This window comes from Narcine bancroftii, chromosome 9 (assembly GCF_036971445.1).
Source record: "Narcine bancroftii isolate sNarBan1 chromosome 9, sNarBan1.hap1, whole genome shotgun sequence".
NCBI classification, from domain to species: domain Eukaryota; kingdom Metazoa; phylum Chordata; class Chondrichthyes; order Torpediniformes; family Narcinidae; genus Narcine; species Narcine bancroftii.
Window position 1 is genome coordinate 22034610 of NC_091477.1, and position 27965 is coordinate 22062574.

At 38.1% G+C, this 27965-nt stretch overlaps 1 protein-coding gene across 3 annotated transcripts; it reads right to left on the bottom strand.

The window, feature by feature from the left end:
* Positions 1–41: 41 nt before the first annotated feature.
* Positions 42–27906, bottom strand: LOC138743281 (S-phase kinase-associated protein 1-like). Of its 3 annotated transcripts, none has more exons than XM_069898355.1 (6): positions 27705–27906; positions 20292–20388; positions 13261–13334; positions 12237–12383; positions 1466–1606; positions 42–1114 (listed from the first exon to the last, which is right to left on the bottom strand). In XM_069898355.1, the coding sequence occupies exons 2-6, from the start codon at positions 20386–20388 to the stop codon at positions 1079–1081; spliced, it is 495 nt and encodes a 164-aa protein (XP_069754456.1). In that variant the 5' UTR covers positions 27705–27906; the 3' UTR covers positions 42–1078. The 3 variants fall into 3 exon arrangements, with proteins under 3 accessions (XP_069754456.1, XP_069754457.1, XP_069754455.1); XM_069898356.1 differs by lacking the exon at positions 27705–27906 and adding an exon at positions 27615–27704; XM_069898354.1 differs by lacking the exon at positions 27705–27906 and adding an exon at positions 27526–27606.
* Positions 27907–27965: the final 59 nt, after the last annotated feature.

The following is a 27965-nucleotide window of genomic DNA, read 5'->3' on the forward strand; positions in this document are numbered from 1 at the left end:
GAGATAGCAAGGAAATAATGATTCAAAATCCAAAGTGAAAGTAATTTATGGGCCTATTTTATTAAGTAATGAGATAACGGAGTACACTCACAATAATTACCAAAAAGCTAGAATATTTCAAAGATTTCAATTTGCAGTCAGGTTTCATAAAGTAAATTAATCCAAATAACCAAAGGATCCTATTACAGTTGTGGCATTTATCTAGTCAGTTGTTTTGGGCTTGAGCTTGCTTAAAGTTCCAACAGAAATCTTACTTGGCTCTTTCAATAGCACCTTGGTGCAATTAAATATATCTTTACATACAATACTGTTTAATACAGATATCCACAACAATTACAGGATAATGCAGTGAAGGAGAAAAAGGCAATCAATTTGAAAATATTTAAATCAAGAATATAATCCAAGCAAGTACTGATCACTGAATATAAAGGCTTACCCCAGCTCTGGTATGCAGTCATCAAGAACTTGAAAGCATAAATGCAGCACTAAATATTTCAGTAAGGACAGAATTGCAGATTACAATCTTACATGAAAAATCGAGACATAAAGGGGAAAATATTTATCAATTTAAAAACTCTACAGTCAATTCTTCATATGTAAACCTTTCAATTATTCTACAGCTTTTCTTAGTTCAAGAATTAAATGTTGATTTAATTCAAACAATTTTTCCCCTTGGTCATTACTTTATGAACAAAACCCCCTCTCATGACATACTCTGTTATTTATATTCACCTTCCAGACAGGATTATGTGAAAATCAGATAGGCCCACAGTATTAAAGGATTTCTGTCTACTCCACACTCTAAATTGAAATGACATATATTCATTCTAATCCTCGAAGTCATTGTACTATATTGCGTGGTATAAAATTAGATACCAGTTCCGATCCAATAACAAGGTAAAGGCTACAACATGTGGATCTCAACACGTACAGATTCATCATGCAATCAAAAATGCTAATGTTTCTTCCCTTTTACTACATTTTCCAAATTATTAACATTTACAAAACAGTGTAGTACAACAGCATTTGGAAAAAAATATTTCAGTGTCTTACAGAACAATTTTATCAAGAGGCATTTTCACTTTTCTTCACACCACTGATTCTCCTTGTGCACCTGAAAGGAAGAGCAAGTCAGTGATGAAATTCCAAATTGTGGTCAATTACATTATGGGCACCTTGTCAAGTGAAAAATGGGCAATGATTGCACCACAATGGGATTATATTAACTAAGCAGGCTTCATGACAATGAAACATGTGTCCACCCCCAAGACTATGATAGAAACACCTGAAAAATCCTACCAACACAATATCAACCATATATAGAGTCAGTTTAAATTTAAAATGAAGGTATGCATGTTTTATTTGGGCCTTTTAATAGGGTTTAGAACAAGAACTTTAGTGAACACATCAAATTTATAAAACCTAATCCTTAAGTGTCTTATTATGAATACGAAAGCAGTATTACCTGCGCTTCCTCCTCCTCAGTAAAGTCATTTTTGATGTTAAATGTCTTACGAATTTCTTCTGGCGTTTTACCTTTGATCATATTTGCTACCGTTTTGCACGTCACATCAAGCAGACCTTTGATGTCCAAATAGTTTGCAGCCTAAATAACATGGAAATATCCAGGTTTGAGAAGTGCACCTCTTTCCCATCAGCAAGACACAAGCTCATTCAAAATAATATTACACCAAAATAAGTATTTTTGTTAGTGATTCCTGTACAAGAACCCCTTTAATTTTTTTTATGCAAGACAATTTATACAAGTCTATTATGTGCAACTACAAACTTTTGCTTTGCACTACTGATCAATGTTAATCTATATTAATACTTTCAAAAGAACTGTGATAAGAGAGCATGACACAGAGAAAAAGATTCTCCTCTTCCCAAATAATATCTCCCTTTGAGCAGTCTTATAAATCAGTAACAAAATATAGCAAACTAACAAACAAAACATAAATTGGGAACAGGGGAAGAAAAAAGGGGGCAAGGAAGAAAAACCTCTTCCTCCTAACATCCACTAACTTATCCTTTTCCTCCCCCCCTTCCACTTGTATTCACCCATCTCCTGCCAGCCTATGTTCCCCCAACCTTTTCTTTGGGCTTTGCTCATTTCTTGCAATTCTCGATAAAGGATTTCAGTTGAAGATCATCTATTGGCTTCCATGGATGCAGCTCAAAATAATCAAACACTCATTATCACAATCTAACAAATTTCACCATTTAATGTTAAAATTTTTACCTCACCTGCAATATTAACAAACCAAAAAAAAGTATGTACTGTATCCCATTCCCCCCCCCCCTTTCTGCAAAGAAAATTTATTTTCTCATTTTTCCTGTTCTAATGAAGGAAATTCAACCTGAAACATTAATACTGAAACAAACAGATGGGATATCGACATCACGTGACCTCATAGCCTTGATTTAAATCTAGCCAACATAAAAAGAAATAAAATTCCTGTTTGGAAATTCCAAGTTGTTTGTCTGTAATTTCTAACCAGTAGAAATACATGAGATAAAATTGTTGTTAATTTTGTCTACTATTTAGTGCAGCCACTTGAAATGCCTAAAATTAGCAAGTTTAAGAAATGAAAAAGTCACATTGTAGCAAAATTTGTCAATTCTAGTGGTTAAGGAATATTTTTTGGCATGAGAATATTCTTCTTTCACCTAGGAGAGGGAAAATAAATAAATGATTACTTCAATGCCTTTACACAGATATCACGCATCTCAAAGAAATTCACATGCAAAAAATTACTTTGAAACTGAGAGTAAAGCATGAAAGAAAACATGGCAAACATTTCCCGGAGAAAGTAATCATAAATTGCAATGAGATGAATGACCATTGATCTATTCATAGTGAGGTTTCAGTATGGCAAAAATGTTGGTGAAAGCCTCACGTGATCAAGAAATGCCTGCTTGTACAGGCAAAGGCTCCATTAAGCTTCTAATACAAAGGTTAGCAGCTGACATTTGATTCATTAGGCAGCACTAACACTGGATAGTCAGCCTCTATGGAGGTGCTCAATTTCTAGAGTGGGTTTTTAAACTCAATATTTGGATCTAAAGGTCAAAAAGTAATAAGGTTGCTGGTTACCATTTGTTGTGGTACATGAACATTAAAAATAAGTTGCATCTATATCACCATTAATTCTGGAGCATAATCAACTGTGAATGACTGTTGCTGGGCTTGTTACCTGGATGAGCATGCTCAAGCAAAAAAAAAACCAAGAGAATAAGAGAACCCCTGTAAAATCATGGCTGTTTTATTTTGCACCAACTCCACATCCTTTGATTCATTTAATGAACTAAAATTATTTTAAAGGTAATGAGTTGGGATGTCAAAAGCATAGAATGATGGGTGATGGATAAAAGTTCAAAATTGGCTTCAATGATCAAAAGGAAAGTTGAAAGGGCATGGGAAAGAATGGAAACAAAAGTTAACAGCTAGCTCGCTTCAAGAGTTAATGATCGCTGAGCAGAATGCCCTTCATGCTGTTTAGATTCCACATTAATCAAACCCTGTTAGCTGCAAACATGTCTGTATCCAGCTTATGATTTATGTGCAGTTCATATTTTGAGCAGAAAGTTATAACAAGAATATACTTTTCCCTCCCATATAAGCCTGTTTAAAACACCATTTCGTTTTAAAGTTATAAAAAGTTCAAAGACAAGATTTGTTATCAGCGTACATACATGACAACCCTGAGATTCTTTTTCCTGCAGGCGAGGCAGAATTATCACTTTTTCTTCTTTGGCTTGGCTTCGCGGACGAAGATTTATGGAGGGGTAATGTCCATGTCAGCTGCAGGCTTGTTTGTGGCTGACAAGTCCGATGTGGGACAGGCAGACACGGTTGCAGCGGTTGCAAGGGAAAATTGGTTGGGGTTGGTTGTTGGGTTTTTCCTCCTTTGTCTTTTGACAGTGAGGTGGGCTCTGCAGTCTTCTTCAAAGGAGGTTGCTGCCCACCGAACTGTGAGATGCCAAGATGCACGGTTTGAGGTGATATCAGCCCACTGGCAATGGTCAATGTGGCAGGCACCAAGAGCTTTCTTTAGGGAGTCCTTGTACCTCTTCTTTGGGCAGTCCTTGTACCTCTTCTTTGGTGCACCTCTGTCTCGGTGGCCAGTGGAGAGCTCGCCATATAATTATTATTAGTAGTGCAAAAAAAAACAAGATACATCAACAAAAGAAATGTAAACAACATGTGCAATACAGAAAAAAAAAATGTGCAAAATATTCCTTAAATGTTTGTTTTGGAGTCTGATAGTGGAGTGATTGCTACTGTTTCTGAACTTGGTGGGACAAGTCCTGGGCACCTATACCTCTGCATAGAAACAGAGAGAACCCTGAGTGGAGTGGATTCTTGATATTTATTGTTGCTCTCTGATGGCAGTGTTCCATGTAGATTTTCTCAATGGTGGGGAGAGTTTTGCCTGTGATGCCTGTGTCCTTCGCTCAGAGGTATTGGTGCCCCCACACCAGGCCGCAATGCAGCTGGTCAGCACACTTTCCACGACACATCTGTAGAAATTTGCCAAGGTTTTCAATGTTGCACTAAACCTCCACTTTTTAAAAAATATTTTATTTTTCATTTTCCATAAATATAATCACACAATCTTTAAACTTTTAGACACAAAGTATATTAAATATTTACAAAATTCTCCCCTTCCCTCACCCTTCCCACAAATACAAAAATATAACTTCACATACCATCCAAGATTTCTTTTCCTAATTCTGAGGAAGTAGATGTGCTCTCTTCATGATATTGGTGTATTGAATCCAGGAAAGGTAATCTGAGATAGAGCCTCCCAGGAATTTAAATTTGCTCACCCTCTCCACCTAATTCCACAATGATCACTGGATTGTAAGCCTCTGGTTTTCCCCTCGTGAAGTCTACAATCAGCTCCTTGGTGACATTGAGTGCAAGGTTCCTGTTAGTACACCATTCAACCAAGTTTTCAATCTTCCTCCTATGTCAATTCATCCCACCATCTTGTTATTGTCAGCAAATTTGTAGTTGATGTTGTTGTTGTACCAAGCCACACAGTCATAGTTGTAAAGTGGATAGATTATAGGGCTAAGTATGCAGCCTTGTGGTGCTTCGGTACTGATGGAGATTATGGAGATGTTCTTCCCAATCTGCACTGACTGGGTCTGGAGGCGAGGAAATCCAGAATTCAATTGCACAGTGGGGTATTGAGGCCTGGGTCTTGAAGTTTGCTGACAAGTTTTGAGGGCATGAATCGAACTGTGTCATTAAGGGCCATTCTGATATACAAATCTTTGCTGTCCAGGTGTTCTAGTGTTTTGTGTACAGTCAGTGAGATGGCATCTGCCGTGGACATGTGGCTGGGGTAGGCAAATTGGAATGGATTTATGTTGCTGCTCAGACAGGAGCTGATGTGTTTCAACACCAACATCCCCAAACACATCATCACTGCGGATGTTGGTGCTACTGGTCGGTAGTCATTTAGGCAGGTTAGCACACTCTTTTTGGGCCCCACTACGATTGGAGTCTGTATGAAACAGGTGGGTACCATGCCCTATCAGAGAGGGTTGTTGAAGATATTGTGAATACTTGGCCAGATACCCTACCCAGACCAAGTGCTTTACTTTTATTTTTAAAATATTTTATTAGTTTGATTTTAAACCAAAAAACATAAAAGTACAAAAAGCAATTGTGGAATGTTAAATGTAAATACAGATTAAATCATTAAAAAGATACATAAACATCTTAAGACATTTCCACAATTCATTAACATATTAATAACTTTATCCTAATAGGGTGAAATCCAAACCCCCTCTTTAAGTTATCCATTGTATGATAATAAGCATATTTAATAATATGAAAACAGAAAAAATGAATAAACATCAAGTATTGTATTGTATTATATTAAACACTAAGAAAATGACTCAAATGGTCCCCAAAACATCTTATACCCAAATTATCAATTTTCTAAGTTCAAGCATGGCCTAATGTCCCTCAGCCATTGAGCATGAGTAGGCGGGGCAGCATCCTTCCATCTAATATCGCTTTCCCAGCTAAAAGAGAGGCAAAGGAAAGAGTTTGATAATTAATTGAAGTCAAAATAACATCATCCTTTCCTATTGTTCCAAAAAGAGCAACTGAAGGATTCAGCTCTAAATTTATGTTAGAATTAAAGATCAATTATGGAAGTCATCTCTCCAGTATTTTTCCAGACCAGGGGAAGTTCAGAACACATGAATTAAAGAGGCCTCTCCTCTCTTGTATCAATCACAGCAAGAATTCATATCTGGATAAAAATGAGATAATTTAACTTGACATGCGTGACCTCTGTAGAACTTGAAATTGTAGTAAACAATGACGAGCACATAACGATGAATTATTGACCAATTTAAAAATTAAACCACAAACTTCATCTGATGTTGAAAGGTTTAAATCCCGTTCCCAGGCATTTTAATTTTAAATAATGGGACTGTCTTAAACATAGTAACTTTATCATAAATAATAGATATTAAACCTTTAAAAGGCTGCAAACCAAAAATCTCCTCCACAAAGTTCACATCATGAGCTCCGGATAAATCAAAAATCTGAGAATGAAGAAAATGTCTACTTTGCAAATATCTAAATAAATGAGTATTGTGTAAGATAAACCTTTCAGAATTGTTTGAATGATACAATGATCAATAAAAAGATATTTAAAACATTGAATACCCGCACTATGCCATTCCTGAAAGACAAAGACATGTGAAGGTTGAAAAAAATTAGATAAGACTTGAAAGAGAAAAATGGTAAAATCTAAAATGTTTTCTAAACTGTTTCTACACTCTTACAGAATACTTAACAATAGGGTTATCAATTAACTTAGTTGAAGGAAGTGAAAGTGAAAATCCAAGAAGTGCTAATTTGGAAATATTTTTAGCAGAGTTCAATTCCATTGCAACTCATAAAGGGCAGTCATCACAATGCTAAAAATGTGACCAAAACATAAGGCAACGTATATTGGCCACCCAATAGTAAAATGTGAAATCAAGTAGTGCCGTACCTCCATTTATTTTAGATTTTTCCAGATGTACTTTATTTAAACAAGGGTGTTTACCATTTCATATATAGGACAGCTAGTCGAATCAAAAAACAAGTTAAGGATAAAAATTGGTATTGATTTTTTTCCTTAAAAAGATATTTATGATTCTTTGTAATTGTAATACTAAGGTAAGTGAATTGATTTCTAACAATCTTAAAAGGAAAACTAGCATACAGTAATGAAGATGAGTTCAAGGGAAAAAGTTCACTTTTATGCAAAATTTAATCCATAACCTGAAAACTAACTAAATTGTGAAAATAATAACATCGGGGATGGGGAGGGGGTGGGGAGGAGGGGGTAAGGAGATATCAGGGTTTGAAATGGAAAGTAAAAGATCATCTGCCAAAAGAGAAATTTTATGCTCAATTCCCTTCCTCCATATCCTCAAAATAGCCTTACACTCTCAAAATGCAATCGCAAGGGGCTCAACAGCCAAATCAAAATGTAATGGACTAAAAGGCCATCATTGACAAGTGCACATTGAAGATTAAAAGGTTGTGACTATTGTAAGTTAGTAAGAATTGAAGCAGTAGGGCATGAATACAATAATGAAACTAAGACCAAAATTAATTTTTTTAAGATGGTGAACAAATACATCCATTCTACCCGATCAAACACTTTTTCTGCATCTAGTGAAAGAACACACATTCAGGAGCCTCACCAGAGGGCAAATAAAGAATATTCAATAAGCATTGTAAATTAAAATATGAATAACAATTTTTAATAAAAACAGTCTGATCTTCATAAATAATTAATGGTAAAATATTCTCCATCCTATTGGTCAAAACCTTAGCTAGAATTTTAACCTCGACATTCAATAAAGAAATTGGTCTATAGGAGGAGCATTCAGTTGTATCTTTACCTTTCTTCATTATAAGGGATATACAGGTTTCATTCAATTATTCTGGAAGCTTACCCTACTTTAATGAGTTGAGGAACACCTTTAAGTGAGGCAAGAGAAAATGATTTGAAAAACTCCACTGGGAACCCATTGGGTCTCGGAGACTTTCCAAATTGTAATGAGAAAATAGCAGCAATTATTTCCTTCTGAGATATACTTATCTAATCTGATTTGATTATCGAAGGAGAGAATGGGAATATTTAGCCAATCTAGGGAAATACATCATCAAATTATTATCGTTTGTACTTTCAGAAGTATAAAATAGAGAATAAAATTTTATAAATGCATCGATTATCTCCAAGTGATCCGTAGTAATGTTACCATTATCCTCATGAATCTTTGTAATATGTCACTTAGCTCCAAATCCTCTCAATTGCTTGGCTAAAAACTTGCCGGATATATCACCATGAACATAAATCTGTTTCTTGGTCTTTAGAAGTTGACAGTCAATTAGGTATGTTGAAAGAAATTCAAATTTAATTTTTAAGTTCAATTTGCTTTTTATATAATTCAATTTTTAACTTCAGCATATTGTTTATCTATTTGATTAATTAATTATAGTATTTCTTTATTAGTTTTCCTTTTTTTTTAAAATTAACAATAAAAAAAATAATTTGTCTTTCAAGGTATTCCATACAACCAAACTGGAAGTTTTGAATGAGACATTAGTGTCAAAAAAAGTTATCTGCTCTTCCATCAATTTCATAAAGCACTATCTGATAATAAAGCTGAATTGAAACACTAATGTCTTTTTGTTTGAGGAAAATTATGAAAAATCATTAATAATATAACAAGAGCATGTTATGATATTACAATACTATAGTAATTACAAGAACAAGTTTGTGGGATTAATTATCAATTAAAAAATCAATCAGTGGAAAAAGTATGATGAACATGTGAGAAAAAAATACTCTCTGCTAGTAGGATGAGAAAATGACTAACAGAAATATAATCTGATTTTTAAAATGAATTAATGAGGTGGACTTAATGTGGCAGGGTTATCAGATGAATGATCTAAGACAGGGTTTAGCCAACAACTAAAATCCCCACATTGGACCAAGTCCAGCAAAGAATAAAAATTTTCAAAAAAACCCACATCGTTCACATTAGGAAAATAAATGAGCAAAAACCACCATTTTGTTATACAATTTTTCTGAAACAATAATGTATCGACCATTTGTGTCTGATAATACATTGTGCTTAAGAAATGGAATGTTTTGATTGATAAGAATCGAAACCCCAGCTTTAGCTTGAAAGGAAGAGTAATAATGCTGCCACCTCCACTGTGCCATGAGGTGAAAGCTTGTTTCAACTACAAACATGTGTCTCTTTTAAAAATGCAATTGTAGCTTTAAGCTGTTTTAAATGTGAAGATACCTCCATTTCATTGGATGGTTGAGGCCCTTCACATTCCTGCTAAGAAAATTAACAGAATTAGCCATACTTTTTCATTAGTTAAAAAGGTTAATTAGTACAAATAAAATTAACATTATATCTATCAATCCATCAGCACAAACAATGTTTAAGCACCAGATGGCAGTCTTACAGCAAAAATTGAAAACCAAAAGATTAGGAATAGATTGGCCAAAGCACATACGAATTAAAATTATCATAACAACATGGAAGAAATGAAAATAATCCCTAACCCACCCCTGCCTTCCAATCCCAAGATCAAAAGGCTGTTAGATAGGCCAACAATGCGCTCAGCAAAATTAATCTAGCAAACCCAAACATTAGTTCCTGTTGGATAAGATGTTCCAGCTCCAATATTGTTTATGAATATCCGCAATGCTTCAAAATACTTCAAACTGAAAGAAATCTTATTTAAACTACATCACTGTAAAAAGGGAAAAAACAATTAAGCTTTTCATAGAATTCTAAACATCATACGGAAACTAACTTTTTTTTTTAAATGTGAGAGCCTAATTATTCTTCTCCTTAAAAAGATTAATACAGAAAATTAATTATGAGAAGAAATTTTTTACATAAATACAATCCAAGTGCATCAGATTCTCAATATAATGCATTCTAAACTAAATAAGACAAACAACCCTCTCTCTGGAAATGCTATAAATATATTTCGACTTTCAAAGTAATAAAAGACTAAATCATTGGCTTTAATCATCCAGTTAAAGAAAAAATGTGACACAGGGTGAGATGTAGAAGAGTGCTTGATAATGCCACATTGTCCAAGTCCAGCCATTTCTTTTTTCCCATTAGAAAGAGTAATACTGAAATGAGCAGGATATAGCAGAGAAGGTTTAAGCCCAAGAGCGTACAACTCTGACATCACTTCTTTATGAACAATATGTTGACTCAATTTCTGGACAGTAATCTTCAACGATCCTAATCTGCTGACCATAATTGTCAAGTTTTCCTCTCCAATGGACCACTAATTAAAAGCTCCTTTATTTGATACCGATAAAATAATTGAACTCAGCTTTTGCTCAGGTGCAGGCTTTGGCAACAATGAACAGTGAACTGTGTTGATCTCCGGGTAGTTTCTTTCCAAATATAACAACAAGCAGATCTGAGAACAATTTTGTAAGTTGTCCTTTCTCTGTTGACTCAGATAAGCCCAGAATGCGGAAGTTTTGATGCCTACTCCTACTTTCCAAATCAACAACTTCCGTTGTTCACTTCGTTATTATGTGTTATTGTTGAGCAAGTGTCTTCCAAAAGCCAAACTCGGCCACTCCGATAATTTAAAGGAAGTTCCAAATAAGATAGACGCTCACCTTGTTCCTTGACAGAGAGGCAAACTTGATTGAGTTTATTCTCAATTAGACTTAGCTGAGTATGTTGAGTTTTGAATTCCTTGGCCATCGATAGTTTGAGCTGACCCAGTGCTTTGGAGATAGCCTCCAAGGTTGGATTAGCCAGCATTTCTTTCTTCTTTCCTCCCATTCTTGCCATTTCTTGTAGTCATTTCAGAATAATATTTATGCAAGAAAGTGAGAATAAGAAATCAGACACACTTCGGCTGTGTAAAATAAAACAGAGGAGTGAAGGAATACAAGTTACACAGGAGCTAGTAACTAAAGCTGTTACTCCATGTCACAGCCAACCAGAAGTCCCCAAATGCTTTTCTTTGATTCATTCAGAAAGTTATTCCCTGAATCAGAACTGATTTATAATTTCAATCTCCACACCATGCTAAATTGATACACTTTGCAATGGGGAGAGAGAATTTCTGGCAATCTAACAAAATGCCTACTTGATAGGACTAATCTTCATTATGTCAAGTCATTTCTCTTCCACTTCAGTGAACGATATAAAGTGAGGAATATTTGGACAACAGTATTATTTATTGTTGACAATACCCCAGTTTGGTCAACTCATTCAAAGTAAAATGGAGGAACGATTTGTCTAGTGGTAGAATCTCATCGAAGACGGCAGAAGCAGACTCCCACATTTATCTTGATCAAACCGGTCTCCTTTAAAGAAATAATTTCCTCAATTCCTCAGCCTTCATTGTATCTGCACCAATAGTGAGACATCCTTCACAAGTGCCTCCTTTTTCCTTTACATTGGCTTACCCTCTACCACAGTTCCCAAATCTCTGCTCTCACTTCATCTTCCACTCTACCAACATCCACATTCATAGAACCGTAAAACAGTGCAGCACAGAAAAGGGCCCTTCACCCATCTAGTCTGTACTGAACTATTATTTTGCCATATCCCATTGACCAGTACCCAGGGTATAGCCCTCCATACCTCTCCCATCCATGTATCTATCAGAATTTTTAAGAAATGTCAAAATTTAGCTCTTATTCAACACTTCAGATAACAGCTCGTTCCACACTCACTGCTCTCTGCATGTAATAATACAGAACATATATTACACAAAATTGTCTTCTGCCTGCCATAGGGCAAAGAGTTGCCATTAGTGTTTTCCGCCTCCCCTTACAGTAAAGCAAGAGTATTCCTTCAGAGTCACTGAGTGTCCGTGGATTTGCCTCCAGTGCTCCCGCATTCTCTGCGGTCGCAGAGACATGAACTGCTCCTCCGGAGTCTGCAACCACTCGTGGTTGTCGCCATTGTATTGACCAGAGTTCGTAATAGAGCAATTCTCAGTGAAGACTCGGATCAAATAAACCTTCATCATTGTCCCAAGGAGCAGCTTAAGGAGGGCTAGGAATAAGATCTGCAGAGTAGTGCTCCCATTGATAGGCATGTCCATCTTATCAAGTCACAGAAACCACGAGAGGCAAACTGTATAGTTTTAAGTTTTAAGTGAAATGCTTCGTAGAAAAAAAAATTACCAGAATTAGTTCAAACAGTGTTCCTTGGTCTACTTTGAGGAACTCCTGATCCCACACTGGGATATCATCAGTTCTCTTTTCTTTGTTTTCATCATCTTCAGGAGGAGGAGGAGGATCATCCTTGTGATGAGTACACCACTGAATCACCTAGAAACCAGCAGAACAGATAAACACAGAAGAGAGAATTACAGTACTTGGAACAAAAAAAAATTGAAGACACAGGAATAAACTATTTAAACAGTCGGCTTATACTACATTACAACTATACATACCATTAATACTTGCATCTTATTTCATGGTTTTCCCATTTTCTGCTTCTCAAAAACCATTGTGGTGAAGTTTGTGCTTTTAAGAGTAATTCATATTACATTTTTTTTAATTTAGACATATAGCACGGTAACAGGCCATTTCGGCCCCAGAGCCTGTGCTGCTCATTTACACCCCATTAACCTATACTCCAATACGTTTTGAACAGTAAACCAGAGCCCCCAGGGAAAACCCATGAAGACATAGGGAGAAAGTACAAACTCCTTACGACAGTACAGGATTCAAACCCAGGTCTGGCCCCAATCGCTGGCACTGTAAAGGCATTGTGCTAACCACTACGGCAAGGAAACTGAATATTTTTCCTGTTTTATTGGCACTGTACCTTTTTTTCCAAAAATGGTTTTTGGAATGTGGGTATTCCTGGAAAGACCAACATCTATTGCCCTTGCAAAAACAAGTGAGCCCATTTCTTGAACTGATGTTGTCTTTCTCAAAAGTGTACTGATTAGGGAATTTGAGCATTTAGACTCAGCACAATGAAGAAATGGAAAAACATTTCAAAGTCAGGATAATGGTTGATTTGAGGCTGGACCTGCAGGTAATTGTGTTCCCATCCACCTGCTGTCCTCCTTTACAAGTTAGAGTATTGCAGTGAGTGGCAAATGTAATGATTGTTTACAGTGATGAATGGTGTGAAAATTAAACCAATTGCATTTTCTGGATGGCGTTGAACTTCACTAATGTTATTGCAACGTACCTTTTTAAGAATTGCAGCATTAACATTTGGAAGTGGTACTGGATCATCATCAGCTTCATCATCCATCCCCAAATCTGCTTATGGTAAAGTACAAAAAATGTTCATTACTTTGCCAAAAGTTAAAGAAACCTTGTGATACATCTGCATTAAGCATTTCTCCTCTTCTATCCAATAACTACTATAGATACTAAATAAAATTTGCTACTAGCCATAAATATCAATTTGCTTTTAACAGTGAATCATGTTTCCTGTAGTGATTCAACTAACGTCAAGAGTTCCATGCAGGAGGAGTCACGTGATGGAGTAGTGGCCGGACGGTGAACTCCAGCCCTCTCCAGAAAAGTCGGGAAAAACAAAGAAAAACACAAAGGCACAGAAATAAAAGTTACAGAAAAGTGAGTATAAAGGTGGAAAGAAGATGGCGACAAAAAAAGAAAAATCGAAAGCAACGGTAAGAAGAGAGGAAGAGAAGACAAAGGAGGAAAAAGGTGAAGGCCTTACCTGTCCGAAGAGGCCCGCTGCGGAGAGAGAAACCCGCTCCCTCAGGTCGGTAAATAATGGACTATAAAAATGGCTCGCAGAGCCGAGTAAAAGTGCGCAAACGCGCATGCGCGAAGTATCGCGCATGCGCGATGCGAATGAGAAAAAACACACCGACGGGAGGGGGGACCAGCTGGGGAGTCGATCTCCACAGCCGGCAACGACAGCTGCAGAACACCTGCAGCAAGAAGAGACCACAGAAGACAATAGAAACAAGAAAGAAGAGGAGGAAAGGGCACCAAAGAAACAACACATGGCCAACCCAGAGGAAGAAGAGGAAGAGTACAGGGAAATAGAAGAAAAGAAAGGCAAGGTAAAGGATATACTTGCTCTTATTAAAGGATACATGGAGTCATTTAAAGAATGGCAAACACAGGAATTTAAGGATTTAAGAAAAAGAATAAACAACACAGAAGAGAAAATAAATAAAATGGAGATGACCTTAACAGAAATGGGAAAGAAAATGGACAAGATGGAAGAGCGGGCAGTAGCAGCAGAAATGGAGGTAGAAGACTTAAAAAAGAAATTGGAGAAATCTAATAAAAAAACTAAAGAGACACAAGAACTACTAGCTCAAAAAATAGATACAATGGAAAACCATAACAGAAGAAATAACATAAAGATAGTGGGCCTTAAGGAAGATGAAGAAGGCAAGAATATGAGGGAGTTTATAAAAGAGTGGATCCCTAAGACCCTAGGATGTCCAGAACTACAGCATGAAATGGAAATAGAAAGGGCACATAGAGTATTGGCCTCTAAACCACAACCACAACAAAAACCAAGATCTATTGTAGTAAAATTCCTAAGATATACTACAAGAGAAAAGGTACTGGAGAAGACAATGGAAAAAGTAAGAGAGGGCAACAAACCACTGGAGTATAAAGGGCAAAAAATCTTCATTTATCCAGATATAAGTTTTGAACTCCTAAAGAAAAGAGTTCAATACAGCAAAGGCGATTTTATGGAAGAAAGGGTATAAATTTATACTAAAGCATCCAGCGGTATTGAAAATATTTATTCCAGGACAACAAAACAGACTATTCTCGGATCCAGAAGAAGCACGAAAATTTGCAGAACAATTACAAAAATAGACTGAGGGAGGAAGACGGGTAATGAGAGTTAAAATGATCACGATTGATATGTATGTGGGTAAAGACAAAAATAGACTGAGGGATGAAGACGGGTAATGAGAGTAAAAATGATCACGATTGATATGTATGCGGGTAAAGAGGTATAAGAGTGAATAGAGACAATGAGCATACATAAATGTATCTGTACTTAGAGGAAAATATAGATAGTATAGACAAGAATTAATAAGGGAAGGTAATGGAATAGAGAGAATAAGGAGGGAATTAAAAGTGACCTTTGTGACATATGAAAAGTGAAATCTTTTCTGGGGGAGGCGGGGTGGGGGGAAATAGCGGTCACTGCAAAATCAGTTGACGCTTGCGAGTGGATTCGCAAATCCAAATGGAGAGGGGAGATGTGGTTGTCCGACAAGGGATAAAGGACAACTCAGGAGGTGAAGGGGAGATTGGGGATAAATAAGATAGAAATAGGAGAATAAGGAAAATGTTGGATGTTGTAGGAATGTTGTCTTATAAAGAGTTGAAAATAAGAAAACAGAAATGGAAAAGGAGGAAAGGTAATGATGGAAAAACGGAAAGAGAAGATAAACAAAATATAAAATGCTACGCTGAACTATATGTCTTTAAATATTAATGGAATACATAACCAAATTAAAAGGAAGAAACTACTAAATTTAAATGAATAAATGTATTCCATTAGAAAAAATAACAGATAGGTTAAGAAATAATATTGAAATATTCGAGCAAGTATAGGAGCCTTACATTAAATACAATAGCGAAAACCTACCGGGGACAAACAGTACCTAAGTTGATGGAAGGAGAAGGAAAGAAAAGAATGGACTCAGTAGAATTTCTGTGTAATTTTGTTGAATGACAACATTGTCTGACTGGCTTAATGCAACCTAGATTGTATACCTAAAATGGATGAGGGGGGGTGGTTTGGGAGGAAAGGGGGGGGAGAGAAAAAGTCACTGTATATGTGTGAAAAAAAATAGTGTATATCATGGCTAATGTGATTTATGGTGTGAAAAATAAAAAATTTAAAAAAAAAGAGTTCCATGCAAATGCGGCAATAACAAAAAAATGGTAGACGAGTGAGCAGCTGATCCATTTCAAACAGCCAGAAAGTCTTTAAAAGACAGATGAAGCAAGCAAACAGGTGGCAAAGTGAGCAGGTGAACCATTATAAACACCATAAAAGTGAGGAACCATGTAGGGAAACGGTCATCGAGGTGAGAGTATGCCGGATGGTATATTGCCAGGGTCCGAGATATCACAGATCAAATTCATGCCATTCTCAGGAGGATGAGCAGCCAGATGCCATGGTCCACATAGATACCAATGACATGGGTAGGAAAGGTGAGGAGGTCCTGCAAGGGGAGTTCAGGAACTTGAGCATTGGATTGAAGGGCAGGATCTCCAGGGTTGTGATCTCAGGATTGCTACCCATGCCACTTGCTAGTGAGGTAGAAATAGGAGGATTATACAGCTTAACACATGGCAAAAGAGATGGTGCAGGAAGGAGGGCTTCAGGTTTCTGGAACACTGGGCTCACTTCCAGGAAAGGTGGGACTTATTCTGATGGAACGATTTACACCTGAACTGGAAGGAGACTAATATCCTTGCAAAATAAAGACAGACAAGCTTAGGGAAAATCAGGAAACTATCACAGCTGTACTCAGGTAGGACAGTCCAGAGGGCTCATTTATGGGTGAACTGAGGAATGGGAAAGATATAACCATGCTCATGAGGTTCTATTATAAACTGAGTAATAGTGAAAATTGGAGGAGCAAATCTGTAGAGAGATAGCAGACAGCTGCAGGAATGTTGTGATAGGAGGAGATTTAAACTTTCCACATATTGACTGGGACACCCATACGGTAAAAGGGTTAGATGGCTTGGAGTTTGTGAAATGTGTTCAGGAAAGATTTTTAAATCAATATATAGAGGAATCAACTAGAGAAAGTGCAATAATGGATCTCCTATTAGGAAAGGAGGCAGGACAGGTGACAGAAGTATGTGTAGTGGAACATTTTGGGTCCAGTGATCATAATGCCATTAGTTTCAAGTTAAGAATGGAGAAAGATAGCTCTAGACCTCTGGTTGAGATTCTAAATTAGAGAAAGAGCAATTTTGAGGAAATTAGGATGGATCTAAAATGCATGGATTTGGAGAAGTTGTTTTTCAGGAAAGGATATGCTCAGTAAATCAAAGACAACATTCTGAGAATACAGAGTTTGTTTGTTCCTGTTACGATTAAAGGCAAAGTAAATATGCATAGGGAGCTTTGGTTTTCGAGGAATATTGGGGAGCTAGTTCAAAAAAAAGGGAGGAATACAGAAGGTATAGACAACAAGGAACAAATGAGATACACAAGTATATAAAAATGCAAGAAAAACCTCAAGAAATCAGGAAGGCTAACAGAAGAGGTTGCATTGGCAATGTGAAGGAAAATCCTAAGGGTTTCTACAGGTATATGAAAAGCTAAAGGATAGTAAGGGACAAATTTGGTCCCCTTGAAGATCTGAGTGGTTGGCTATGTATGAAACCAGAAGAGATGAGGGAGATCTTAAATGGGTTTTTTGCATCAGTATTTACTCAGGAAATTAGTGCATAGTCTAAGAAAGTAAAAAAAACAAGCAGTGAGGTCATGGAACCCATACAGATTAAAAAGGAGATGCATGCTGTCTTAAAGCAAAAGGGTGGATAAATTCCCAGGGCCTGATAAAATATTCCCTCAAACCTTGAGGGTGACTAATGTAGAAATTGCAGGGGCTCTAGAAAAATATTTAAAATGTCCTTAACCACAGGTGTGTTGCCAGAAGATTGGAAGGTAGTTCATGTTGTTCCCTCCCCCCCCCCCAAAAAAAAGGCTTCAAAAGTAACCCTGTAAATTATAGGCTGGTGAGCTTGACGTCAGTAGTGGGTAAATTATTGGAACACGTTCTTAGAGATTGGGTATACAAGTATTTGGATAGCCAGAGACTAATTAGTGATAGTTAACATAGCTTTATGCATAGTAAGTCCTGTTCATAGTAAGTCCTGTTCATAGTAAGTCCTGTTCATAGTAAGTCCTGTTCATAGTAAGTCCTGTTCATAGTAAGTCCTGTTCATAGTAAGTCCTGTTCATAGTAAGTCCTGTTCATAGTAAGTCCTGTTCATAGTAAGTCCTGTTCATAGTAAGTCCTGTTCATAGTAAGTCCTGTTCATAGTAAGTCCTGTTCATAGTAAGTCCTGTTCATAGTAAGTCCTGTTCATAGTAAGTCCTGTTCATAGTAAGTCCTGTTCATAGTAAGTCCTGTTCATAGTAAGTCCTGTTCATAGTAAGTCCTGTTCATAGTAAGTCCTGTTCATAGTAAGTCCTGTTCATAGTAAGTCCTGTTCATAGTAAGTCCTGTTCATAGTAAGTCCTGTTCATAGTAAGTCCTGTTCATAGTAAGTCCTGTTCATAGTAAGTCCTGTTCATAGTAAGTCCTGTTCATAGTAAGTCCTATTCATAGTAAGTCCTATTCATAGTAAGTCCTGTTCATAGTAAGTCCTGTTCATAGTAAGTCCTGTTCATAGTAAGTCCTGTTCATAGTAAGTCCTGTTCATAGTAAGTCCTGTTCATAGTAAGTCCTGTTCATAGTAAGTCCTGTTCATAGTAAGTCCTGTTCATAGTAAGTCCTGTTCATAGTAAGTCCTGTTCATAGTAAGTCCTGTTCATAGTAAGTCCTGTTCATAGTAAGTCCTGTTCATAATAAGTCCTGTTCATAATAAGTCCTGTTCATAGTAAGTCCTGTTCATAGTAAGTCCTGTTCAACCAATCTTATAGAGGAGGTTGCCAGCAAAATTGATGAAAGACTGTGGATGTTGTCTAAATGGATTTTAGTAAGGTCTTTGACAAGGTCCCACATGGGAGGTTAGTCAGAAAGGTTCATATACTAGGTATTCATGGGGAGGTAGTCAACTGGATTTGAGAACCCAGAGAATGGATGATTGCTTCTTAGGCTGGAGGCCTGTGACTAGTGGTGTACCTCAGGGATCGGTGCTGGGACCTTTATTGTTTGTCATCTATATCATAATCTGGATAATAATATGGTAAATTGGATGAGTAAACGTGCAGAAGACACAAAGGTTGGAAGTGCGGACAGTGAGGAAAGCTTTCAAAGCTTGCAGATGGATCTGGACCAACAGGAAAAATGGGTTGAAAAATGCAGATGGAATTTAATGTAGGCAAGTGTGAGGTGTTACATTTTGGAAGGACAAACTAAGAAAGGGCATACATGGTAAGGCACTGAGGAATATGGTATAACAGAGGGATCTGGGAATGCAGATACATAATTCCCTGAAAGTGGCATCATAGGTGGATTGGGTTTTAAAAAGAGCTATTGGCATATTGGCCTTCATAAATCAAAGTATTTAGTGTAGAAGTTGGGATGTTATGGTCAAATTGTACAAGTCATTGGTGAGGCTAAATTTGGAAAATTGTTAGCAGTTTCGGTCACCTAACTACAGGAAAAATATCAATAAGGTAGAAAGAGCGCTGAGATTTATTCGGATGTTGCCCAGACTTCAGGAACTGAATTGCAGGGATAGGTTAAACAGGTTAGGACTTTATTTCCTGGAGCGTAGAAGAATGAGGGGGATAGTCAGAATAAATGTAGTTAGGCTTTTTTCCTGAGGGTAGGTGAGATACAAACCACACGACATGGGTTAAGGGTGAAAGGGGAAAAGTTTAGGGGGAACATGAGGGGGAAATTTTTCACAGAGAAGTGGGAGTGTGGAATGAGCTGCTAGTTGAAGTAGTGAAGGTGTGTTCAATTTTAACATTTTAGAAGAATTTGGACAGGAACATGGATGAGAGAAGTATGGAAGTCTATGGACTTGATGCAGGCCAATGGGACTAGGCATAAAAGGTTCAGCACAGACTAGAAGGGCTGAAGAGTCTGTTTCTGTGCTGTAATGTTCTATAGTTCCATCTTCAGATCCTACCAAACAGCAGAGACAAAATACTGTATCTACTTGGATTTTTTTCCCCACACTTCATTACACCCACCAATAGGAAGAATCTGGTTAAGATGTCTTTTTCAATTGTGAAGACACGTCTTAAAAGCATAGAAAAAAAAAGTTTTTTTTTTACAAATATCTTAACTATTCATGACTGGTGAACTATTAATATTTATTCTATGAATTTAGATTTTCATTGGATTATTACAAAAGGAAGTTCCAGCTATTAAATGTTGATATAACATTAAATAAGTGGCTATTATAAACAAGCAAACTCTGCAAAAAATGAAATTATATTCTAAAGCACTTCATCTAAAATGTGTTAAGCACCACACTTTTTTTTAAAAAAAGATAAATTATAAATTGTGGGGAAATATATAATTAATAAAATTACTTCCAAAGAGACACACTGACCTTCCAACATAGTCTTGATTGTTACAGACTGCTTTGCTATCTCCACATCAACTTCAAATATTTCTCCATCAGAGCTCTGGAGTTTAATAGAAGGCATCTGAAAATGTAAGAGATATTCCATACTTCAGGATTACATCTTCCTTTCAATAACTATCCTCCATAAAATATGGACCCATACATAGGCAGTTAGGCTTTTATTGACAGCAAAGGGGAAACTCGAGACAAAGTAGAAATATGAACTTGGCAAAGTTGCAAAGATATACAACTTGGTTTTAATAGATGTACATCCCAGTACTACGGTTGGATGTTTAAGAACCAATCCAAACACTCAAATCCATAATCAAGGATGGTTGAAGAACTGCTGCCCTGCCTGACGCATGATCCTGCACAAAAAAACTTAAGGCAAGACCTCTGTCTGCTTGTCGCAAGGGTGATTTGAAGATCGAGGAATTCATCCTCAAAAGAAATCTTATTCCTTAATCAGCAATACTTGATGGGTCATTGAAGGTGCAGTTAAGTGCATGAAGAAAACAGACCTAAAAATAGAGAGAATGAGATAAACTAAAGAGCCGCTTGCATAGATTTGCTGCAAAATTATATGATTTTTTAAAATGTCTCGCAAGTAGATATTAGCAAAAATTACATGGGCTTAAAAATTCTATCTTCAGATTACCAGAAGGAATTTTAGCACTTCTCTTTATTGAATAGTTACCATTCTTTTATAAACAGTTCTTAACTAATGCAACCAGTATTGTCTATTAATTGTTTCCATGCAATTCTGCGGGTTCAGAGATGGCTGATGGGGTCAATGTAGACCGTGGAACTTATAATGGATGGAGCAACACTTTGGCGAATTTGAGTTCAAATTCATTTATCATCTGATTGTACAAGTGTAAAACAAAACAGCATTCTCCAGTCCTCAGTGCAAAACACTGCAAACAATACACACGCACAGTACATAGATATAAAAACATTAAATAAATAAATATTGTTGTTTAATAAATAGCAGAATCTCAGAAGGTTAGTATGAGCAGTTCATCAGTCATTCAGCAGGCTCACTACCCGTGTGAAGAAGCCATTTCTCAGCCTGGCTCTGATACTCCTGTATCCTTTTCCCAACAGAAGCTGGAAGATGCTATTTGTGGAGTGGTTTGGGTCCTCACTGATTTTGCTAGCACTCTTTAGACAACGATCCCAGTAAATCATACGGATAGAGGGGGAGGGAAATCTCAGTAATTCTCTTCCGCTCTTATGGTACTGCAGATTGACCTCAGATCTGATGCTCTACAACAACTGGACCACACTGTGATGCAGGTGGGCAGGACGCACTCAATAGAGCACCTGTAGAAACTTGCCAGGATAGTGGCCGGTAGGCTTGCCCACCTCAGTCTTCTCAGGAAGTGCAGCCACTTTTGCACCTTCCTGATAAGTGAAGGGTTGTTGCACATTCAAGATGGGTCCAATAAAGTGGACTCTGAGAAACTTGGTACTCTCTACTACCAAGCTATTGATGCAAAAGGGATGGTGGTTGTCCATGGTCCTCCTGAAGTTCACAATCATCTCATCTTTTCCACTTTGAGTCTCAGGTTGTTATATTCGCACCATATCACAAGATTTTCCACCTCTTCTCTTTGGTGTGACTTATTTTTTTGTTGCTGATGAGGCAAACTATTATTGTGTCATCTGCAAACTTGATTTTATTGGAGCTGGATCTGGCATTACAATCATATGTCAGCAGCATGAACAAGAGCAGGCTGAGTATATAGCCCTGAGGTGCGCCAGTGCTCGACATTATGCTGCCAACCCAAACAAACTGTGGCCTTTCCGATAGGGAAAGATCCCATTAACACTGAGCTGAAGTCAATGAACACCAGCCTAGCATATGAAGCATCCTTCTCCAGGTGGAACAGGACAGAGTGGAGGGACAAGGCTATAACATCATCAGTGGAACTGTTCTGTCTGTAGGCAAATTGAAATGGGTCCAGAGTTCTGGGAGGTGTGCTTTGATGTATTCCATCAACAGATGCTCAATGCTTTTCATAATGATGGAGGTCAGTGCCACTGGACTCCAGACAGAGGCTTATTATTGTCGCCTGCTTTGGCACTGGGATAATCATAGCCATCTTGAAATCTTTGGGAACACAGGACTGCTGTGATGATCCGTTGAAGATGTCTGACCAGCAGGTAGAAATGGGGTTTTGTTTGAGATCAGCCTGTTCTTCTTGAACTGTGCATAGCATGTTCAGTCTGTTCGAAAGGGAGGCATCAATGTCTTTAACTAGCAAAGTTGTCTGCTGTTCTGTTTTGATCTCTTGTCGCATGTGCCTCATGTTGCCGGTGTGGCACTGTTGTCTATAGATCTGATCTTAGTGCCATCTTGTCTCCTGTCTTGAAGGCAACATAATGAGCTTTGAGAAGCTTAGAGACTTCTGCATCCATTAATTTTCTGTTTAGCCCTGGTTGTGTAGCATTTGACTTCTATGACATCTTCCAGGCACTTTTCAATGTAGCCAGTCACCGAGTTTGCATACTCCTCAATTTTTACATGGTCGTATTAGGTGGCCACCTCCCTGAAACTGCTCCAGTCCTTAATCTCAAAGTAGTCCTGCTGTGCTCCCCCATCTTCCTGGCCACATTCTGATCTCCCTGTGAACTGACTTAGCTCATTTTGTCAGCAGTTTGTCTGCCAGGATTAGCAAAACAGATAATGTGGTCAAAGTAACCAAAGGGAAAGCCTTCTACACATCAGGGATGTTGGTGTACTCCCGATTTAAGGTGGTCTCTTCCTCTGGTGGACATGCTGTTGAACCATGGTAAAACGCTTAATAGATGGGCTTCAGTGCTGGTGATGGTGGCATGGGAAAGATTGCAAATTGCTTCTATTCAGTACTCAACATCATCATCTCCACAAAATTGATCAGCAAACTCCAAGACTTGGGCCTCAATACCCCACTGTGTAATTGGACCCTGGATTTCCTCCCCTCCAAACCACAGTGAAAATTGGTAAGAACAATCAATCACAAAAAAGGCTCACTTTGTGAGGACTTTTAGGAGATTTGATATGTCACCATAGACTCAAACTTCTACAAGTTTACCATGAGGAGCATTCTGGCTAGTTGCTTCACTGTCTATTACGGAGGTGCCAACGCTCAGGACAAAATAAAACTCAACAGGATTGTTAACATCCCTTGTGGCATCACAGGCAACAGTCTTCACTCCATCGAGGACATCTACAAGAGGTGGCATCTTAAGAAAGCAGCCTCTATCCTCAAGGATCCCCACCACCTAGGCCACACTCTCTACACTCTGCTACTATCGGAGAAAAGCCAAGCACTCAGCAGCTTCTTCCCTTCTGCCTTACTTTGTCCTGTTCTTGCATGATTTTTTTTTTTAAAAGGTGGTTTATACAAATGTGATGCTGCCTCAAAACAAATTTCGTGACATGTTTATGACAATAAATTCTGATTCGAACATCTCTACAATCTCCATCAGTATGGGAGCACCACAAGGCTGCATACTTAGCCCACTGCTCCACTCGCTATACACCTATGACTGTTTGGCTCAGTACGGCAATAACAATATCAACAAGTTTCCTAACAAAAACATGGTACTGGATTGTATAAAAAGGGGCAAAGAGTCAGAGATTGAAAACTTGGCTGAATGCACCAACAACATTCCCGCACTCAAAAGTCATGAAAACCAAGGAGCTGATCGTAGTTTGAGGGGAAAACCAAAGGTGTGTGATCTGGTGATCATTGGGAGGGGGAACCAGAGGTGTGCAATCTGGTGATCATTGGGGGGAAAACCAGAGGTGTGTGATCTGGTGATCATTGGGGGGGAAACCAGAGGTGTGTGATCTGGTGATCGTTGGGGGGGGGGGGAACCAGAGCTTTGTGATCTGGTGATCATGGGGGGGAAAACAGAGGTGTATGATCTGGTGATCATTGGGGGGAAAACAGAGGTGTGTGATCTGGTGATCATTGGGGGGAAAACCAGAGGTGGTGAGGGTGAGCAAATTTAAATTCTTGGGAGTCACCATCTAAGAGGATCTTTCCTGGACCAAACATTCTCATGCCTTTATGAAGAAAGCACATCAGCACCTCTACTTTCTCAAGAGTTTGCGGAGGTTTGGTATGATATCCAAATCCTTGGCAAACTTCTATATGCGTGGTTGAAAGTGTGCTGAACCAGCTGTAATCACGATCCTGTATGGGTCACCAATACCTCTGAGCAGAAAGCCCAGGTTCAGAACAATTTCTACCCCTACACCTTCAGACTCCTAAACAACCAACTCAGAGACTCATTTAAGGACTCTTACTTCGCACATTATTATTGAATATTTATTTCCGATATTTCAGATTGTTTAAATTTCTTTCTGTTTACAGTTCTTTTTCGTACATGCATTTTTCTTGAGTAGAAATTTTCTCTGACCTGCAGGGGAAGAATCTGTTGTATGTGATGTCATGCATATACACTGACAATACATTTAAACTTTGAATATCATTTATGGATGTGGGTGATTTTTGGAGTCAGTTGGTGGTATTCGCTCTGATGTTTTGAGATCTTTGCTATTGGTAAATCTCAATCTTGTTGCATACCCGAGGCTAGGACTTATTGATGCCTAATTGACTGAATCTTGTGACATGCTTGGTGTCATTTTCACTACTCAAACTACATTAAAATGGTGCCAGTACATTAAAGATGATGGTAGATAAAACAAAAAAGCAGAATGCATTTTAAATGGTGAACAACTTGTGGGTGCTGTTGTTCTAGAGACCCTGTGTGCAAAACATTGGGCAACAAAGATTTTGCTTTCTGAACACTTTTAGGTGCATTTTATAGAATTTAGGCTGGTGGTCACAAAAAGCACCTTAAAAATTCTTATCATGTACTTTTTTTCTCTCGATACAACTTATTTTTGTGATTTCCTGTCATATTTTAAGTCTACCCCAAGCATACAAAAATTTAAAAATATACATTTTTGGTTTTTTTTTTAAAGTTTTGCTTTTTAGTTCTTTCCTTTTATTACTTACCTTTGTAATTTAGTTAGCTAGGTTAATTTTTCATAGGTTTCAGTGGGGACTATAAATCTGTAGAATTTGTACATTTATATGTTTGGGGGAAAGAAAGGGGGGAAAAACAGACTCTGTACATTCTATGAATGTTGAAAAAAGATTGTATTGGTTGTTTGAATTGCTTTAGGAGTATATGAAAACCAATTTTTCTTTTAAAAAAAGCATACAAAACCATGACCATCTGGTCACCCTCACACCCACCACCAAAAGATATATTCACAACAGAAATGCCATGCTGAATCACAAATTAATCAAAATTATCCTTAAAAATGAGAGACTATTTTATATAGGGAGATAAATCAGCAAATAAAATGACAAAATGCATACAAGTCTTGTTTGAGTAGATGCAGAAATGTTTGCTCAGGTTGATGAAGGCTTGAACAAGGAGTTAAAATTGGCTATTCAGGAGAGAGAGTCAAAGCAGGTATCAATGGACTTCTGAATATTAAACAAAATTAATAAAAACAAGTTGGTAAAGAAAGTCATCCAACCATGATCTAGCAGAAAAGATAAATATAAATGGCAAAGACAAACAGTTATAAAGTAATCAAATAAAAGGAGGAACCAAGAAATGTAAATTTAACAGTATTGCATCAAGCTTCCAAAATAATGATTCAAAAGAATCATTATTCAAAAGAACAGGACTAACAGAGTATAATCAAAAAGGTTCCAATTAATATCATAACAGAAGAAAAGGGAACAACACAAGTCAAAATCAAAATCCAGATGGATTGAAATAAAACAAGGTCTAATAATGAAAAAATGGCGTATCAGAGATCATAGATCATACAATGATAATTATACTACAGTAATCTAACAGGATAGGAACTAAATAATTGTTGAGGGACTGCACAGCAACATCAATGACAACATAAAAAGCCTTGGGATTTTGTGGTTTAAAAAAACAACTCCACCAGTATTCACTTTTAATGATGCAGGATTCCCTACAGGTGAGGAGAGGTTCACAGGCAGAGGGAGCAGGGTAGGGGAGGAAAGGATGGAGACAGCAACAGAGGCCAGGAGGTGAAATGTGGAGAAACAGGGTTGCCATTTATGGAATCTGATAAAATAGATGAGTGGAACCAGATATGAGAGGGATAGTGGGCAGATGTAAACAATAGCAGAGGACTGTGTATCCAATGGGTTTTGTATCTGGGTAATAGACCAGGTTTTTTTTTGGGGGGGGGGAAAGAAAGGAAAGAAACTGGGCAACAGTGGTTGGGGAGGGGAATAACTGGAAAGCTGAGTGCATGTGGGAAAACTTGAGTGAATCAGGGGTAGGAAAGGAACAGAGGGGCTGAGGGTTATCTGAAATAGAAATTCACTGTTTATGATGATGGGTTCAATTCCAACAGATTTTGAGGGCAGGCAACCTGCCAGAGAGGAAATTCAGTTGAATTTACGACTTCATCTTCTACGTTCAAGGAGATGGATATATAGATCTGTGGCGATGTTCAAGGAGAGAGAAATACCACTGTGATGACTCCTTTCAAACTGCTACAGGGAAAGTCAGTTCAAGGGTCTTCCTCAACCATCTCTTTGCAGTGAACAGAGGCTGGTCCTGTGGATCACATTTTTTAAATAACCCCATGTCAGCACATTATTATAAATGATCTGCAGACCTTTTCCCTTCCTTTTATTTTCTTTCCTTTGAAGGAATATTGTAAATAACAATGGCATGGGATCATTTATCATGGCCAGTGAATTTGGAGGATTTGAGAAAGCATTTTCCAATGTTTGCTGCAGTCCACGAAAGCCTGATCAATACAACTTTTCTGTCAGGTCTGAGGCTGCATTCTTAAATGATGAATTGTTGGATAAATCTCATCATTCAAGCCCCCCCCCCCCCCTCCCCATTCCCTGGATACTGGAAGTGGTCCACCTTTTGCAGGGTCTCATCGTGGACCCTGGTTTTCGGGGGGGGGGCAACAGGCTGGCTCGGACCCTCCATCATTGGGCCATTCGTTCACTTATTATTGTCACTGTGTTCCAGGGAGAGAGAGATCCTGGTCCTTGAAAAGTAGTGGTGGTTGGTTTTATAAACACTTGTCTCCCCCCCGCCCCCGCCCGCTGCAGCGCGGCCTGGCCGGTGTCAGGGGAAGGCAAGGCCTCGGGCCCCCCCCCCCCCCCCACCTGCCGCAGGCCGACCCGCGACTCACGGTGACGGGGCCGCTGATCCGCCGAGATGCCTCCCGCACACAGGCCTCGGCCTCCATTAAATGCAACTCCGCTTCTCTGCGCCTCCCACCTGGTTCAGCCCCGACTCTTGCAGGATGGAAGTGGCTGGAATTTCCAAATCAAAAATGGGAAGAAATAACCCTCAGCAAAGGGTATTTACCGTGGAGCGAAAACACCAGATTTCACGGGCTCCCTTCACTCTTAAATATTCTCACGGGGAGGGGGGGAGAATGATCCTCTTGAAGCAGGTTAATGGCTGATTGACGGGACAACCGAGCAGAATCAGCCAACACAATGAGCCTCGTTGGATCTCTGGACTAGTCCTTGAATGTCCTTCCTCATGACACACGAGAAAATAAACAGCAAAGACCATTCAGTCACCCCCCCACCCCCCTCAAATCATTGGTGTTTGTATTGCTGT